Source organism: Pelodiscus sinensis, chromosome 2 (genome assembly GCF_052426305.1).
Source record: "Pelodiscus sinensis isolate ZL-2025 chromosome 2, ASM5242630v1, whole genome shotgun sequence".
Classification (NCBI taxonomy): Eukaryota; Metazoa; Chordata; order Testudines; family Trionychidae; genus Pelodiscus; species Pelodiscus sinensis.
Window position 1 is genome coordinate 224,966,016 of NC_143053.1, and position 15,768 is coordinate 224,981,783.

Consider the following 15,768-nt stretch of genomic DNA (forward strand, 5'->3'; position numbering starts at 1 on the left):
ATGCTGCTGCCTCTCCGGTTGACAGCAGTCCATGTCCACAGAGGCCCGAGCTAACTATGGACAGAGGCTGCTGGCGGGGTGGGGAGTGGAGGAGGCTGCCAGAAAGAAGCCTCTGTCCATGGCAGACAGAGGCAGTAGCGCCGGGCAGGGAGCAGACAGCACTCCGGAGCTGGTGCTGGAAGAAACTGGCTTTTAAGACAGTTCCCCCCCTGCACCAGCTGCTGCTCCCCCCACCTTGCTGCCTCCGATACAGAAATAGCAATGGGGACAGTACTGGCTGATAGAAGCAGCAAGGGGGAATACAAGTAGTTGACTAGATGAACTGTTTGCAGTCAGCCCGGGGACAGAGGCTGCTGGACCCAGCATGAGCTGGGACTGAGCAAGTCCAGCTCAGTCCTTGCTTGTGCAAGGTTCTGGAACCTATCCTTGCTGTGACACTGCATTTTAAATGTATCTGATTTTACTTCATTTAAACTGCAGAGCTGCAGTGGGGGGTAGCTCCTGACCTGGTGCAAGCTGGGACTTATCGCTTACCCTTATCAACTAATTGTGTAGTCTATAGAAATTGTATCAACTACATGATTAGCCAGTTACCTGCCTCTTAACGTCCTTAGTGCTGACTTGACTCTAACTAAAGTGACCTGTGTGAAATGCCAAGTTGTAAAGACTATTTTTAAGTGGGACTACAAAAAGTGACCTACACGAATGATGCTTCAGGGGGTAGTTGAGTTAGTCTATTACAGAAAAAAACAACTAATCGTCTGGTAGCACTTTTAGACTAACAAAACATGTAGATGGTATCGTGAGCTTTCGTGGGCACAGCCCACTTCTTCCACAAAGTATCTTATAAATATGTTTTCCTTCCTTGGAGTTTGAATGCATTTCTCCCATTCTTTTGGGATCTCAGATTCTCAGTACTGTTTGACACCTGATTTTGAAAAGTGTTGTTTTGAGTTATTTATTTCTTGGTATTTATCTGTATAATTGTTTGATCTTTCTATGGAAAGCTGACAAACCCCTGCACCCAGGCCTTATCATGTGGTAGTTTAGTTGCTGGAATTTGACTCCTTACTCAAAAACATTTAACCTTTATGCTTGAAAAACACCAAGATACTTGTTAGAACATGTAAAAACCTGAAACTTCTGCTTTTCACTGTCTAAAACTCTAGAGGATATAATCACTGTTTCAAGAATTGTAAAAGTTTTGGAGATCCATCACTAGGAGAGCAGATGTTCTCAGCATGATTGGACACTTTCATTTATTCTTATTAAGATTAGGAATGCTTATTTGAACTGTGCACGCTTTTATGGTTTCATAATCTAATTGGAACTCAGATAATACAGTAAACCTGCCTTTGATGTGTTCCTCAAATGTCTTGTGAAGGGAAATTTTCTAAAGAAGTTCATCTGTGACTGTGGAATATATGGCCTTTTTTGGTCTTGGATTCATCATTTTTACAGCTGTTGACTTCTGTCTTGGCCGGGCCTGGACCAGCATAGTGTACTTGTACTTGCTAAATGTAAGACAAATGTGGCAAGAGACTGTGAAAACCATTGAAACCCTATAATCAGAGTTGCCAAGAAAAATGTTCCAACATCAGTTAAATGCAGTCAGATGGATGATCTGCATCAGTTTTCCTTCTTCCATCCCGTCCAGTTACATCAGTGTTAAGAGACTGTCAATTTTTTTTAACATGTCCTTGATTACACCTTCATAGCATAACACAAGTTTTTTATATTAACTTTGTTTGCAGTCCCTGGTATCGATAATATGGGGATACATAGGAAAATATATATCTTTTTTTCAATCTGTATTTGAAATTAAAAGTTAATTTCAAATTGACTATTGCATTTAAAAGTTAGCCTGAAGACTAGAGAAGTGCTGTTGGCATCATTATTAAAAATAAAAATCCAAAGCTACTTTTATGGGTGATATTTGATTGTGCTGCAGCTCAGCATGTTGGAAATGGAAGTAGTAGAAGAGAAATTGCTTGTGACACTATTATATTTGATATAGGACATAGAATTAGTTTGTAATACTAAAATATTGAGAGCTCTGAACAGCTTTTGGTGTATTGGCCTGTCTCAGGATTGGTATTCCTTCTGTGTTCCTGGGTAATTCATTTAAACTTTGCATGATTTTCTTCCAATAAAGTGTGTGTGAAGTGTGACCTACTTCACAAGGATGTTATGGTGATACCTAATGTTCTAAGATTCTTTTGAAATGAAAACATGAATACTTATAAATGATGGATATTCTACTTGCACTGAGATTCCTGAGCAAGTCCTGCCGTACCAAGGCAAAGTAGAGGCACTAGGGACCCACCTGACTTTCTCACTGTTACGTGAGGTGGGAGTCACAGCAGAATCTATCTTCTAGGATAAGGTTATAGCCATCTGAGGTACCAAGACTTCCAGTTGACACTGTAGCAGTATGTGTGGAATAGGGCCTCAGCCTGGGCTCTGAAGTGAATACTTCTTTTTCACCCTAAAACTTGGAGGTTACATGTGCAACCCTCCCTTACTCTTTAGGCTTTTCTCATAATCTGTGTTAACAGGATTTGACTGAAGGGAAGGATAGGAAGTATTGGGCGAAGACAGAACAGGAAGAAAACTGAATTAAAATACAATTTTGCTACTTATTAATGCAAAGTTAAGATTAACCAGCAGTTCCTCATACCTATCCAGAATGTCAAATTCACTTATACTTACGCCTCTAAACAAAGATATGAAGTTAAGATGGAAAATGAAGTTAAGATAATGGTGTCCACACCCTTCCCCCCAGCAGAACCTGAACTCTTTCCTCCCTCTGCAGTTAGCAATTGGTAATGGAAGAAAACGAAACCTGACCAGTCCCGTAAATAATCTGCCATTATCTGTGTGGTATCCAATGTAATGGTATACACTCTTGCTGACTCTCACAATGCTAGATGTTTCCCATGATACTTTATTTCCTGGATTTATAGGTTTATGCATGTTAAGTGTTCTGGAAAAAAGATGAGGCACTGCTAGTTAAGTGTAACAAAGTTTTTGATAGTCTGTTCCCCTTTTATTTTGAGAAAGTGATGGTAGTGGGAGAGCATGCTTAAGGGACACTGATAGAGGATCAGTGGGTCTTCCACACAACCACTCAGCTGTCAGGTCTCTTCTCCCCCTGTTGCCTCCATGATCCAGGTAGAGTTGGAGGGATTAGAGGATGGAAAGAAAGAGGCAACTGGCCTGTCAAGCTCCTTATTCCATTTGGGGGACTAGCGTAGGGTGAAGGACTCCTGTACCATAGGAGGATTGCAGAGAGATGAAGTAGCCCATTTGTCCCAAAAGGCTGTGCTCTTTCAGACAGACTTTGAGTCAAGGGGAAGGTTTGCTGTGACACATCAGTTTTCAAGACAATTTCCTGGGGCAAGTGGGATTTAGAGTAGTTTGATTATAACAATTAACTTTGTACTGGGACAGCCGTAACTGAGGAACTCCTTGTCAAATGACCCCAAATGCACACTATTTGCCCTGTGCCCTGACATAATCGTTTTCAAGATAATCTAAGTATCTGAGTGGATTTTAAAGCATTTTGAAATATATGCTCTTAAATAAAAAGCTCTTCTCCCAGGGTAAAACTTCTAAAAGTGGGACCCTGGTGCAGCCCTTCATCCAAAGCAAAATGTGGGCAGAGAATGGTAGAGTGCACAGCAGACATTCTCAGAGATCTCTTGAGAGCAGAACTCATAATCACAGTTTTTGGAAATTGTTCATGTTCAGTGGCTATGACATGTTGCCATGAGCTGCCCAGTAACAGGCAGTAGGTGTGCCTATACAAACACTGAGACAATCCAGAGCAGCAGTTTTGCACTGCATGCACAAATTGATGTCTCTAGCACACAGTTTCAAGTCAGTTTATAGAGTTAAATTAAATACTTAACTTTTTAAAAATTACTCTAGGAAAGTGCTAGTAGGTGCGGGACCCAATCTGAGTTCAGATGTAATTAGGTGATACCAATTTGAGGTGGATCAGAGCCATATTTTGAGCCTCTGCTGTGTGTAAAAAATTGTAGGAACTTTAGAAAATGTTACTGTAAGGTTGTTTATTCCAGAATTGTTGACTCTTGGGAGGTCCTTGATCAAAAGGACTCTAATTTTGCCAATAATCCTACTCTTAGACCCCCTAATCAGCATTGTACTTTTAAAAACAATTTGAGTGTGCTTGTGGATTTTAGAGCACCAAGAAAAATCAACTGTCAAACAGTAAGCTTATCTCATCCTTACACAAGGTCCTCACTAGAAACTCCTGCCAATATAACAAGATTGGTTACATTGGTTTTATTATTTTTGTTTTTTGCAGAAAATTTACATCAGCCAAAGCCTGAGTGTGGACACAGTTATATTGGAATTAAGTGTTTTTTCTAATATATCTTATTTCACTCAGGGAATTGATATAAACCTGGGGTGTCTAGCCTTTTTGAGCCTCTGTATAACACCATAGTACACCCACATCTTGAATACTGCCTACACTTGTGGTCGTCTCATCTCAAAAAAAGACATATTGGAAGTGGAAAAGATTCAGAAAAGGGTGACAAAATTATTAGGGGTTTGGAATGGGTGCAATAAGAGAGATTAAAAGGACTAGGACTTTTCATCTTAGAAAAGAGAAGACTAAAAGAGGATATGATAGAGGTATATAAAATGATGACTGATGTGGAAAAAGCGAATAAGGAAACAGTATTTACTTGTTCCCATAACATGAGAACCTGGTGTCTCCAAATGAAATTAATTGTTAACAGGTTTAAAACAAACAAAAGGAAGTTTTTCTTCATATAGCTCACAGATAACCTGTGTAACTCCTTGCCAGAGGATGTTGTGAAGACCAGGAACTTTAACAGGGTTCAAAAAAGAGCTAGATAGATTCATTGAGGGAGGTTAGGTTAGCCAGGATGGGCAGGAATTGGGACCCTAGCCTCTGTTTGCCTGGAAATGGGCGACAGGAGAGGCATCACATGATGATTTCCTCTTCTGTTCACTCCCTCTGGAGCATCTGACATTGACCACTGTTGGCAGACAGGATACTGGGCTAGATGGAACTTGGTCTGACCCAGTATGACTGTTCTCATGTTTTTATGTTCTTAACCGTGCACCTAACTGGCCTTCATCCCAATGACCATTGCCCCACACCCCAAACCAACAAAAGAAAATAAAAACTGACCAAACACATATGGTAAATTACTGGAATGAAAATATGTTCTTGCCATTATCCTGATGTCTTTGCCTGTTTCATTGGATCTCTTTGTCTGTTGGTCTGTCTCTTTTTGCAGTAAGCATATTGGGTCTGGGTCTATGTCTGTCTTTGGGTGTTTCTTGACAGCATAGTTAGATCAAGTTATAACTTGAATATTACCCATAACTTGATTCCCATCCACACACAAAACTCTTTAGCTTGTGTTATGCGGTGCTTTAACATCCAGCTAGTTGGCCTGGTGGGGTAGGATGAACAGAAGCTCCAATTAGGCTGATGCTTGAGCTTTTCATGTCAGGTCTGGGGATGGGAGTACAGACTCATTAATTTGTTAGTTATACAGATTTTCTTCCCTCACTACTCTTCAGAAAATTCCAAGTGATATTTTTTCTTGTCTGAACTGAGTCACATTAGCAGTTTTAGATAAACCTCACTTCGCTTACTTTCATTTTAAGTAATTAGCCTGACTGACAACTTCCATTCTTCGCACCCAGATACAATAAAATTACATGTTAGATCTTTTGTTAGGGCTCTATCAAGGGTTTTTTACAATTGATGATTTTGTAGCTCTATGACTTTTTGCAATTTGCATTTTAGGATCGCGTTTCGCTTAATGGTGTTGCATGGTATGTCTGGGGATTTAGCTCATTGTACTACATATTATAACTTTGTTTATTTGCTATAGTGACAAAAGAGAAATAGTTAGAATTGAGTGCATAGCTTTTCATATTTTGTTGCTTTTTCTGAATTTAGCTAGCTAATATGAATACAATATGATTTCTAGAATTCCAGACTTTAGGAGTATCAGAATGTTATAATACATATACTTAGAGTTGGAGTACAGCAAAGTAGCAACTTTAAACTTCTGAGTGACTCTAGTATCTTTTCCATTAAGTGACATTGGGGAACTGACCAAACCTAATTTGATCCTCTAAGTAGGAGTTCATATTATGTTCCATTTACAGCACCCTTGCTGAGTTTCCTCCCTCTTCTCCACTTGACACAAGTGAAGAGTACCAATGTGTTTTCTTTACATGGCTTTTGACCTGTACTAGGTTATACAGGTCACATGAGAGTGGGATGGAGAGCTTCAAGACCAGTCCAAGCTAATGGAAAAATGATTGAAAAATGAGCTGGGGTGGTTTCCCAATTGACCTGCACAGCATGCAAAAGGTTCATATTTCTAAAGTAAGCCATGGAGTTTAAGGAGCTTAAATCCTATTGGTCTGTGCAAATTGGATTTCATATCTTACTAAAATCACTTTGAGAGTTAGTTGGTATACTTACAAGTAATAATTTAGAAAAGTACTTCCCTGTTCTGTACCATAATTTGCATTGTTTGTATAAAACTGTGAAAACTTAAAAAAATATAGTTAGAATGAAACAAAATAACATGAGAATATATTGCTTCTGAAGATGCTGTTGAGTAAACAAATAGCTTTTCTCAAGTGAAAAATAGATATTTCTGAATATTAATATCTTACTGATTAAAAGGTGGGACCATTTTGCTCAGTATAGCTTCCTGAATTCTCACAGTTTTAGTAGTATATCCCAACATGTGAAACCTGAATTGTATTGTCACAGGAGAATTTTATTAATATGATTTTTTTTTGAGTTTCTGGCTGGTGTGGTTATACAAATTGTACCTTCTTTAACTGGGACTCTTTGGTTTGGCAACATGCCGGGCTACAGATGTTCTTGGACCACAGAACCCAGGTATAAAGAGGTCACAGCACAGGGCAGGAGGGTGGAGGAGGGGTGGGTGGCGCAGTAGGTCCCTGCTGCCAAGAGGTAGTGGGGACTGGCTGCAGCAGCTGTTGAGCCCCAGCAGCCATGGAGCTCTGGCCACCATGACAGCTGCCAGGTCCCAGCAGCCATGGAGCCTAATCAGCCCTGATAGCCACAGAGCCCTGGCCCCAACAGCTGCGGAGAATCAGCCCCAGTAGCCATGGAGCTCCAGCCTGGGGAGCCATGTCTGGGCAGGCAGCAGCGGGGTTCAGCTGGAGTGCTAGCAGGGGGCAGCACAGGCCATGTTGGGAAGGACTTCCCTTCATTTGGCAAATACTCTTGTTCGGGACCACTCAGGTCCTTAGGGTGTCAGACAAGGGAGGTCCAACCTGTATTAGTGAAAAGGAAGAGAATTTTTTCTTGCCATCTATATAAAAGCTCAGTGTGCAAGATGATGAAGTAGTGTTTATAGTGCTATAGACCCAATTTAGGAAAGTGTCGTTTTAGAGAATAGTTTTAATGGGTCTTAAACAACACATGTATAAATGTTTTTCTTAGTGGAGATGGGTATGAAGATATTTAAGTGCTGTCCTGAATCTCAGAGCATTAATAATCAGAAAGGAAAATATACTGTTTAATATTGTTATGTAATATTTAAACAAAGGCCTGTTTAACCATTATTTACTACATAGGTTTTCTATGCAAATTAGTGTTTTATTTAATTATGTGTCTGCTCAGTTTAGTAAAAAATACAACTACTGAATGTCACTCCTTTTCCTCATATTTTTTTCACCCATCATATTAAAGTCCTTCATCTTTATTAGTTTCTAAAAACTTTACAAATACAATGATATTTAATAACTCCATATTTTTTCATTTTAGCCTACATAAATTATATCACAGAAAACCTGCTTTAAAATATCACTACCAGCGAAAGGCCTAAGAATACCTTATAATCCATACAGTATTAACTCGTTCATAGAAATACGAGATAAACTCAACATAAATATAGATATGGAATAGGAATTTTTGCCATTGATTTCAATGGAGTCAGAATTTCTCTGTTATCAAAATAGTTATCATTTACTACTATTCTAAGATTTTTGCCAACAATCACACAGCCAAGCTTTTAGAATTTAATCGTGTTATATTAACAGCCCAATAATTTCTTCAAAGTAACTTCTACATCTGAATAATCATCATTTAAACACTCCTCGTTTTGCCTAATAAACAAGACATTGTCATAATCACACAGTTTCTGGTCTAGTTTAGTTTTATAAGAAATAAGCATTTCTCTCAGTTTAAAGTCATATCTTAAGACTATGCGTGTGTAATTTCATAATAATATAGCATATGTATATATAATATAAAATATAAAAATCTGATCTTTCATAGTATTTCAGATCTCCCTTTTAATGTGATGGAATTTTTGCTACACATGTGCAGCTGAAAATAGTCTTGGAATTCTGTAAAGTAATTCAGATACTCCCATCCAACCTCAAAATGTAAACATTTTCTGTACCATGAAGCTGTTTTTAGAATCTTTCAAAGGCTTACACTTATGTTTAACTTCATGAACTTTAAGCAATCTACTAATTGTGTGAAATTAAGTACATAAGCAACTCTGCAAGATTGGTGACATAATTGTAAAACTGTAGGCTTTCTGATTGTACACCATGTTTCACAAACTTGGCAATTATTGCTGAAATTTTAGCATTATTTTGATAAGTAGAGCTGTTACTGTTTGCCTTTTGATAAATATAGTGGCTATGTCAGCACATACATTTCCACTAATTGCTGCAATTTGATGCTTGCTAACTGAACTGACAGCTGGTACTATATCTGATCTGAAATATTACATATTAGTAACTGACTTTCTATTCTTTATTTTATGGTGCTGTTGTAACATAATAAGATTAAACATTTCAAATTATTCTTTAAAATATACACTCATTTATGAAAGTAAAAGAATATTGTTTTCTTTAATATTACGGTACTTGAATGTTTATCTCTTCCACTAGTTTTTTTTATTGCTTGATGTACAGTTTTTTGTGGTCTTAACAGTCTCCTCTTAACTTCTTTTCTTTTAATCAAAATGTTAGACTTACACAAGCACTATCAACAATTCGATGCCAGGCTCTTTGAAGCGGTTGGAAGATACCACAGCTCGATTTACAAATGCAAATTTCCAGGAAGTGTCTGCACATACTTCAAGTGGAAGAGATGCTTCAGAGACCAGAGGGTCAGAGAGCAAAGGGAAGAAATCTGCAGGTCACAACTCAGGTCAGAGAGGAAGAAAACCTGCTGGTGGAAGGAATCCAGGAACAACAGTATCAGCTGCTAGTCCTTTTCAGCCAGGTATTATTATTATTAATAATAATAATAACAATAATAATAAAAAATAATACTGCTTCCATGCTGGACCTACAAGTAAATAGAAATCTTTCATATTTAAATTTAAAAAATAGTTTACCCGTTTTCCAGAATAATGATAGAAAAGTTTGGTTATTTGAAATTAATAAATGCTTGTTGCGTCTTTTTGCTGTTCTCTTTTTCTGAAAACGAAGTAATGTGTTTCTCTTCATGTATGCTATGTATATGTTCTATTTTTACAGGAGAAGTCAATTTATGACCATTTAGATTTAGTTTTCGCTTGACATTTCTGTTTTCGGCTCTTGGTAAATCTGCTTAGTGCTGAAATTTGGCATATATGGTCCAAATATAGAAGACATTTTAATAATAGTAATTTTAAATTGCTGAGTGTAAAACTGACACTGAAGAAGCTTCTATTTGTATTTTATGTACATTAAAACATGTATCATTTGTGTCCCAAATGATTATTTAAGATAGACTGAAACTTGTCTTACAAAGCTTTTTATGAGTCTACAATGTGCTTTCAAAAATATAAATGCACATTTTAATGTTTACACCATTCTGGTCTGTCTACTGGGTATGAAATATTTTTGAGGATGTATATATGTTATACACATTTTAGTAATTTTTATATACAATTTTATCACTTACATATACCATAGGTCTTTCTGACATTCTAAAATAGCATACTGGAGCCATTACTGGCATCATTAAGACAATACTCCCCCCCCCCCCCCCCAAAAAAAAAAAACCAACCCAACCAAAAACACACACTATTTCTGGTCTGTCTGTAGGATAAATTGTGGTAGTCAGGAAGAGTAGTCAGAATTTGTAATAGTTTTTACATTTAACAGATTTTATCAATAATTTGTATTAATAATCTGTGGAACATAAACCCACAACTCATGTATTTTGAAGATGATTTATATTAATTCTAAAATTTCCAGTTGGTGAATATCAGAATGATAACAGCCGGTTATGATTTTATATCTTATTTCATGTATTGGTTAAGGTTTTTATTGTGTGTGAGCATGTGTGGTATACCATTTGCAGATTTGTTTTGAGAGGGTGTTTTACTTTACATTCTTGAGTATTATTGAAATCTTATATTGAAAGAGATCATTTCTTAAATATGAATATAGTGTAGTACTTTATTATGCACATGACAATTATTATTTTTTAAATTTGCTGATTTTATGCAGGTAATTTAATACATAAGATATGTTTAATTCATAAAATCATACCGTTTGAAGGAGTCACTTGGATTTACGTGACTTCCTCTGCTTTTCAAATCAAAGCTGGCCACAACAATTTTTTTTCTCAAGAGCAAATATTGAAGATGAATCAAATGACTGTTTTGACTAAGACACTTGTAAAAATGTTGGCGTGTTCTGCAATGGATGCCCTTATAGCTTATGTTAGTGGTGATTTTTACACGTATATAACATAGTATTAAACAAATTAATAAGGATAAGCGTTCTTGCAAATAAAGGTATTGTAACAGTATTATTAAAATGCAGGCTGTGTCTTGAAAAATATGATGGGAAATAATTGCAACTTCTACTAGCTCTTTTAAATCTACAATTTCTCTTTGCATTCTTTTGGAAGTGTATAGTGTTTCAAAATAGGATAATGCAAATGTTCTTTAATAAGTCAGGCTCTTTTCGTTATGGCAAAATTATGAATGGATTCACTACTCTTTTCAGGCTTGTCCTTGATGCCCATGTTGAAGCCAATAGAAATGTTTGCATGTGTACCGTTTACAGGTTTAAATTACAAAACTTTTGGGTAGCAATTCATCCTCTATACTTAGACTTTTTGAAACAATGCCTTCAGTTTGCATTCTGCATGCTAAAATAATCCAAATGCGATCAGTGTGTTGTATTGAAGCATGAGAAAATATAGGTAATGTTTTGTTTAGATTTTTACGGTATTAACTCGCCCAGAATGAAAGAAAAGTGAAAGAAAAATAGGCGCCAAGAATGGTAACAGAGTGCTGTTGAACAGGGAGAATTTATAGCATTATTCCCCACTCTTCCTACCAAGTTAGTAAAGATTTAGTGTTTAAAGTACCTTATTGATTAGGAATACCAGTTGCTCCTAAAATACTTTGTAGTTTAAAAATATTTAATACATTAGTTTGATCTTTATAGCAGCTGTAAAAACCAACATATAAAAGAAACATGCGATAGGTCAGAATTGATGATGGAAAGCATCTTTATATGAATGCAAATTAAGTGGCAAAATTGAAGTTATCTTAGAATCATTGATATAATGTAAATTATTTATTTTTTAACTGATTTTTAATTTGAGTTTACTTTAATGAAGTACTAATGTTAAAATATGGCTTTTGTTGATAAAGCGCTTTTACCAGTTTCCGAAAATGTATTGTTTGACTCTTTTTCTATACCTACTTGGTGTGTGAATATAATATAAAAAAATAGGGTTAAAGGAATTCTAAATGTATTCTTCAAAGGAGACCAACTTGCAGGTAATTATGTCCCATATTCAGTATTTTTCAAAACCTAACTTTAAAAAGGTCCAGAAATACTTGCCGAATTCAGTGAAAACACATTTGTATTTGGATTTTTTAAGCATTTCTCTGTATATTTGAAACTAAGTCATTTCAACATTGTGCTAATATATGAGAAGTAGAAAGTGAGGTAGCATGAGTCTCAGCAATGGTCCCTCTAATTTGTTTCCGTCCATGTGTGGAATAAATTTTGATATGTGCACTGAGGCATGTGCAGATGTGCTTCAACAATAGAAACACATTCTGCTGGCTGTGGGTAGCTTAGGGCGCTCTGTCAATCAGCTTGGAAGCACCTGCATCTTTGTTGGGCAGGCACTCAGCTTACAGGGAACACTGACTCTCAGTTATGTAAATGTTTTTTATGCTTTTCCTACAGTATGAAAGGCTTAAAGTGCCCCTTTATACTAGGAGTTAAAAAAAAAACACATTTATTTTTGTAAACATGTAGCCACTGACATTTTTAGCGGTTGCACATTTACATGCAGGGGGGCAGGCAGGAGCCGGCTTTTAAGATGGTTCCCCCCCCCAACACCAGCTCCCGTCTGTGTTGCTGTCTCTGTGGAACACCAGCGTTCACTTCTCCCCCGACTTTGCTGCCTCTGTAACCATTAGGATTAACCAGTGAGCCCAGGTTTATCGTGTAAACAAGTACATGCTAATATCTCTATTTTATACAACCACCTGAGAAATACCCCTTCATATACTCGGCTACATATCTATTACCCTTCTGAAGAGTACCTCTATAGCCAGTGTGGAACTGGTGCAAGTGCTCTATGTATAGCCCTACTTCAGAACCCTGTTTTAGGGGGCATGTCAAAAGCAGAGTGTAAGCAGACTGGGGATGTGACTATTGTACACTGTGCTAGTTACTCTTTATGTCTTTGGAGGCTTATCAGAGTGTAAGATAAAGCAATGTGCTTTTATTTACACTGTGGCCCACCATGATGCCAAAATGTAGGGGGCATGAGAAGATTACAAGCCACTTTTGTCTGTCTGTTCTACTTACTTTCTCCTTTCCACTCCGTCCCTGTCCCAAGCTCAGGAGTGAGGTGACTAAGAATCAGACCCATTTGGGTGAAAAAAGTAAGAAGCAAACATGGTAATAATAATGAAACCAAAATAGATGTTTTAAAAATTACATTACAAGCCCTGCATTTGTAGCAGGCTAGGGTGTAAATGTATCTTGAACTAGATTTCCACCTACGTGGATCCTACTTCTGCACAATAGAGTTTCTGTAGAACATTGCTGTCTACTCCTATTTCAAAGTGAAGTAGGTTAAAGTGCATCAGGGTGTACGTGTGCTGCAGCAGGGTCCACACAAACAGTGCACAGCTGTCAAATGCAAGGTAGATATACACCCTCTTTTGCCACATTCCAACTGTTCACATAGACAAGCCCTGAGGTGGTAAAGATCTGTTTCAAAAGGGACCTCCACCTCCCAAGTTTTATTTTCTAGACTATTCAGCTTCTTAAGCAGTTTTAACTTAAGATAGAAACATTTTATTTTTAAAATAAACAACATTAAACATAATAAAATATTTAATTTGTGGCTTTTCTTCTTTCTTTAGGTAGTTTTTTGGGGACACCTGGCAGTGTAAAATCATCTTCTGGAAGTTCAGTTCAATCTCCCCAGGATTTTTTGAGTTTTACAGAATCAGATCTGCGTAATGACAGTTACACTCATTCCCAACAGACTTTATCAACCAAAGATGTACATAAAGGAGAAATGGGAAACCAGGAAGTGAGTGTGAATTGTTTTAATTCCTTAATTGGTCTCCCTTCAGCCTCAGCAGTTGTTTCCCAGTCTAAAAACTTTGACAGCTTACCTGGAGACTTAGGTAATACAAGCCTTACTTCAACAGGATACAAGCGAGTCCAAACCTCTGTGCTAGAAGAAGAGACGATAACAGAAAAGAAACGGAAAGGAAATAAACAAAATAAACATGGGCCTGGTAGGCCCAAAGGAAATAAAAGTCAGGAGGGTATTTCGCACCTATCAGTTTCTTCGGCTTCTCCAACATCATCTGTGGCATCTGCTGCAGGGAGTGCAACAAGCTCCAGTCTTCAGAAATCTCCAACATTGCTCAGGAATGGAAGCTTACAGAGTCTTAGTGTAGGATCATCTCCAGTTGGTTCAGGTAAATGTTTCAGATATGTTACTTCATATCTCAGATGCATGGCTTCATTTTAGAAAGTCAGAATTCTGAGTATACTTTTAGAAATAGAGCATTTTACTTTAAAAGTCTTTAATGTTTCTTTTGAAAAAAAGAATGGATACACAGATAATGATGTTAAGGTGGTAAGACTTATTGTCATATATGTAGATGCATATAATCCTTAAACAGATACGGATCTGTCTGTATCTAGTATTAGCCTGACCACCAAAGCTATAGAAAGAAACAATTACATGTATAAAGTATGATATGACGTAGCATAAGATGATATAGTATAAGATGTAGCTGCAGTAAATGATATCTTGTGCAAGTTACAGAGTTTTATGTTCTGTTACATATACAAAACAAAATCAGTATTAAAATATATACAGCATCGTCTGCAGCTGACAGACTTCACTTGGTTAATTTCAGTCCATCTGGACAAAATGTTTTGAAAATTTTTTTATGGAAAAAGTACTAGCTTAAATATGGTGTTGGTTTAAAAGTGTGCTTTATGAATCCATCATCATCCAGGCCAATGTGCCTGAGTGACCATTTCTCTCTGTATGGCAGCTCAGTTTGACAGAGTTGTTCTTTGTCTGTTTCTAAGGCTAAATGTGAACTGGGCAAGGGATAGGCTTTTCTTCTCCAGTCTATGGAGCAACTTTAAGCCATTATATTCACCAGAGTTCTGTTATCTTCAAGGCTCTTTACAATATCTTTCTATTTGGATCACTAAATGTAATCACTTGACATCTCTATTGCAGTATTAATTTTGCTGTTTTGTATTATTTTCTTTTGGTTTCATTTTTGTGGCTTCATAGCTGTGGTGTTGGATACAGTACAGTTTCACATATTTTTAATTATACATGTGCACAGACTTCAGAGCCTAGCTATAGAGACTTCAGAATATAACTAAAGGAAAACTCCACGTTTTTTTGTTCAAAATGACACATATCCCAAAAGTAAAATGTAAAACAATTTGTAGTTCACAAAAAAAAAATGCTTTATGTAGGATGCCATTTTCCTTCTAATAAGATTAAGTCATAGAACTTAGAATCAGAAGGTAAACTTCTGCATTGAAATTAATGGGAAAATCTTAGGGTATAGAGATAAATATTTAATTAGGTTTTTGTTTTCCAGATAAATATTAATTTTCAAAATGTATTTTACTATGTATTACTTTGTTATTGTTTGGTGATAGCCAAGAACTTCAGAATTATGTCCTAATCCTGCATCAAGATCTGCTTGGGCATACTTCTGCATCTGTATGGAATCCCATTAAAGTCAGTCAGATTTTACAGTGGCATAGTAGCAGATAGCAGATTGAGATGCGAGATCCATTCCTCTTATTGTTTCTTTGTCTCTATCCTTTTGGTTTTTGGCATAGTACTCATGGGCTACGTCTACACTGGCCCCTTTTCCGGAAGGGGCATGTTAATTTCAGCTATCGTAATAGGGAAATCCGCGGGAGATTTAAATATCCCCCGCAGCATTTAAATAAAAATGTCCGCCGCTTTTTTCCGGCTTTTAGAAAAGCCGGAAAAGAGCGTCTACACTGGCCCCGATCCTCCGGAAAAAGCGCCCTTTTCCGGAGGATCTTATTCCTACTTCAAAGGAAAACTTCAAAGTAGGAATAAGATCCTCCGGAAAAGGCCGCTTTTTCCGGAGGATCGGGGCCAGTCTAGACGCTCTTTTCCGGCTTTTCTAAAAGCCGGAAAAAAGCGGCGGACATTTTTATTTAAATGCCGCGGGGGAT

The 15,768-nt window shown here is 37.1% G+C and overlaps 1 protein-coding gene across 8 annotated transcripts in view; it reads left to right on the top strand.

Moving 5' to 3' along the window:
• Positions 1–15,768, top strand: part of MLLT10 (MLLT10 histone lysine methyltransferase DOT1L cofactor) — a 305,775-nt gene that overhangs the window by 170,778 nt on the left and 119,229 nt on the right. For all 8 annotated transcript variants that reach the window (XM_075922496.2, XM_075922495.2, XM_075922498.2 and 5 more), the window contains 2 exons: positions 9,052–9,307; positions 13,425–13,994. In XM_075922496.2, the coding sequence (XP_075778611.1) occupies positions 9,052–9,307; positions 13,425–13,994 (826 nt within the window). The remainder of the gene's footprint in view (positions 1–9,051; positions 9,308–13,424; positions 13,995–15,768) is intronic.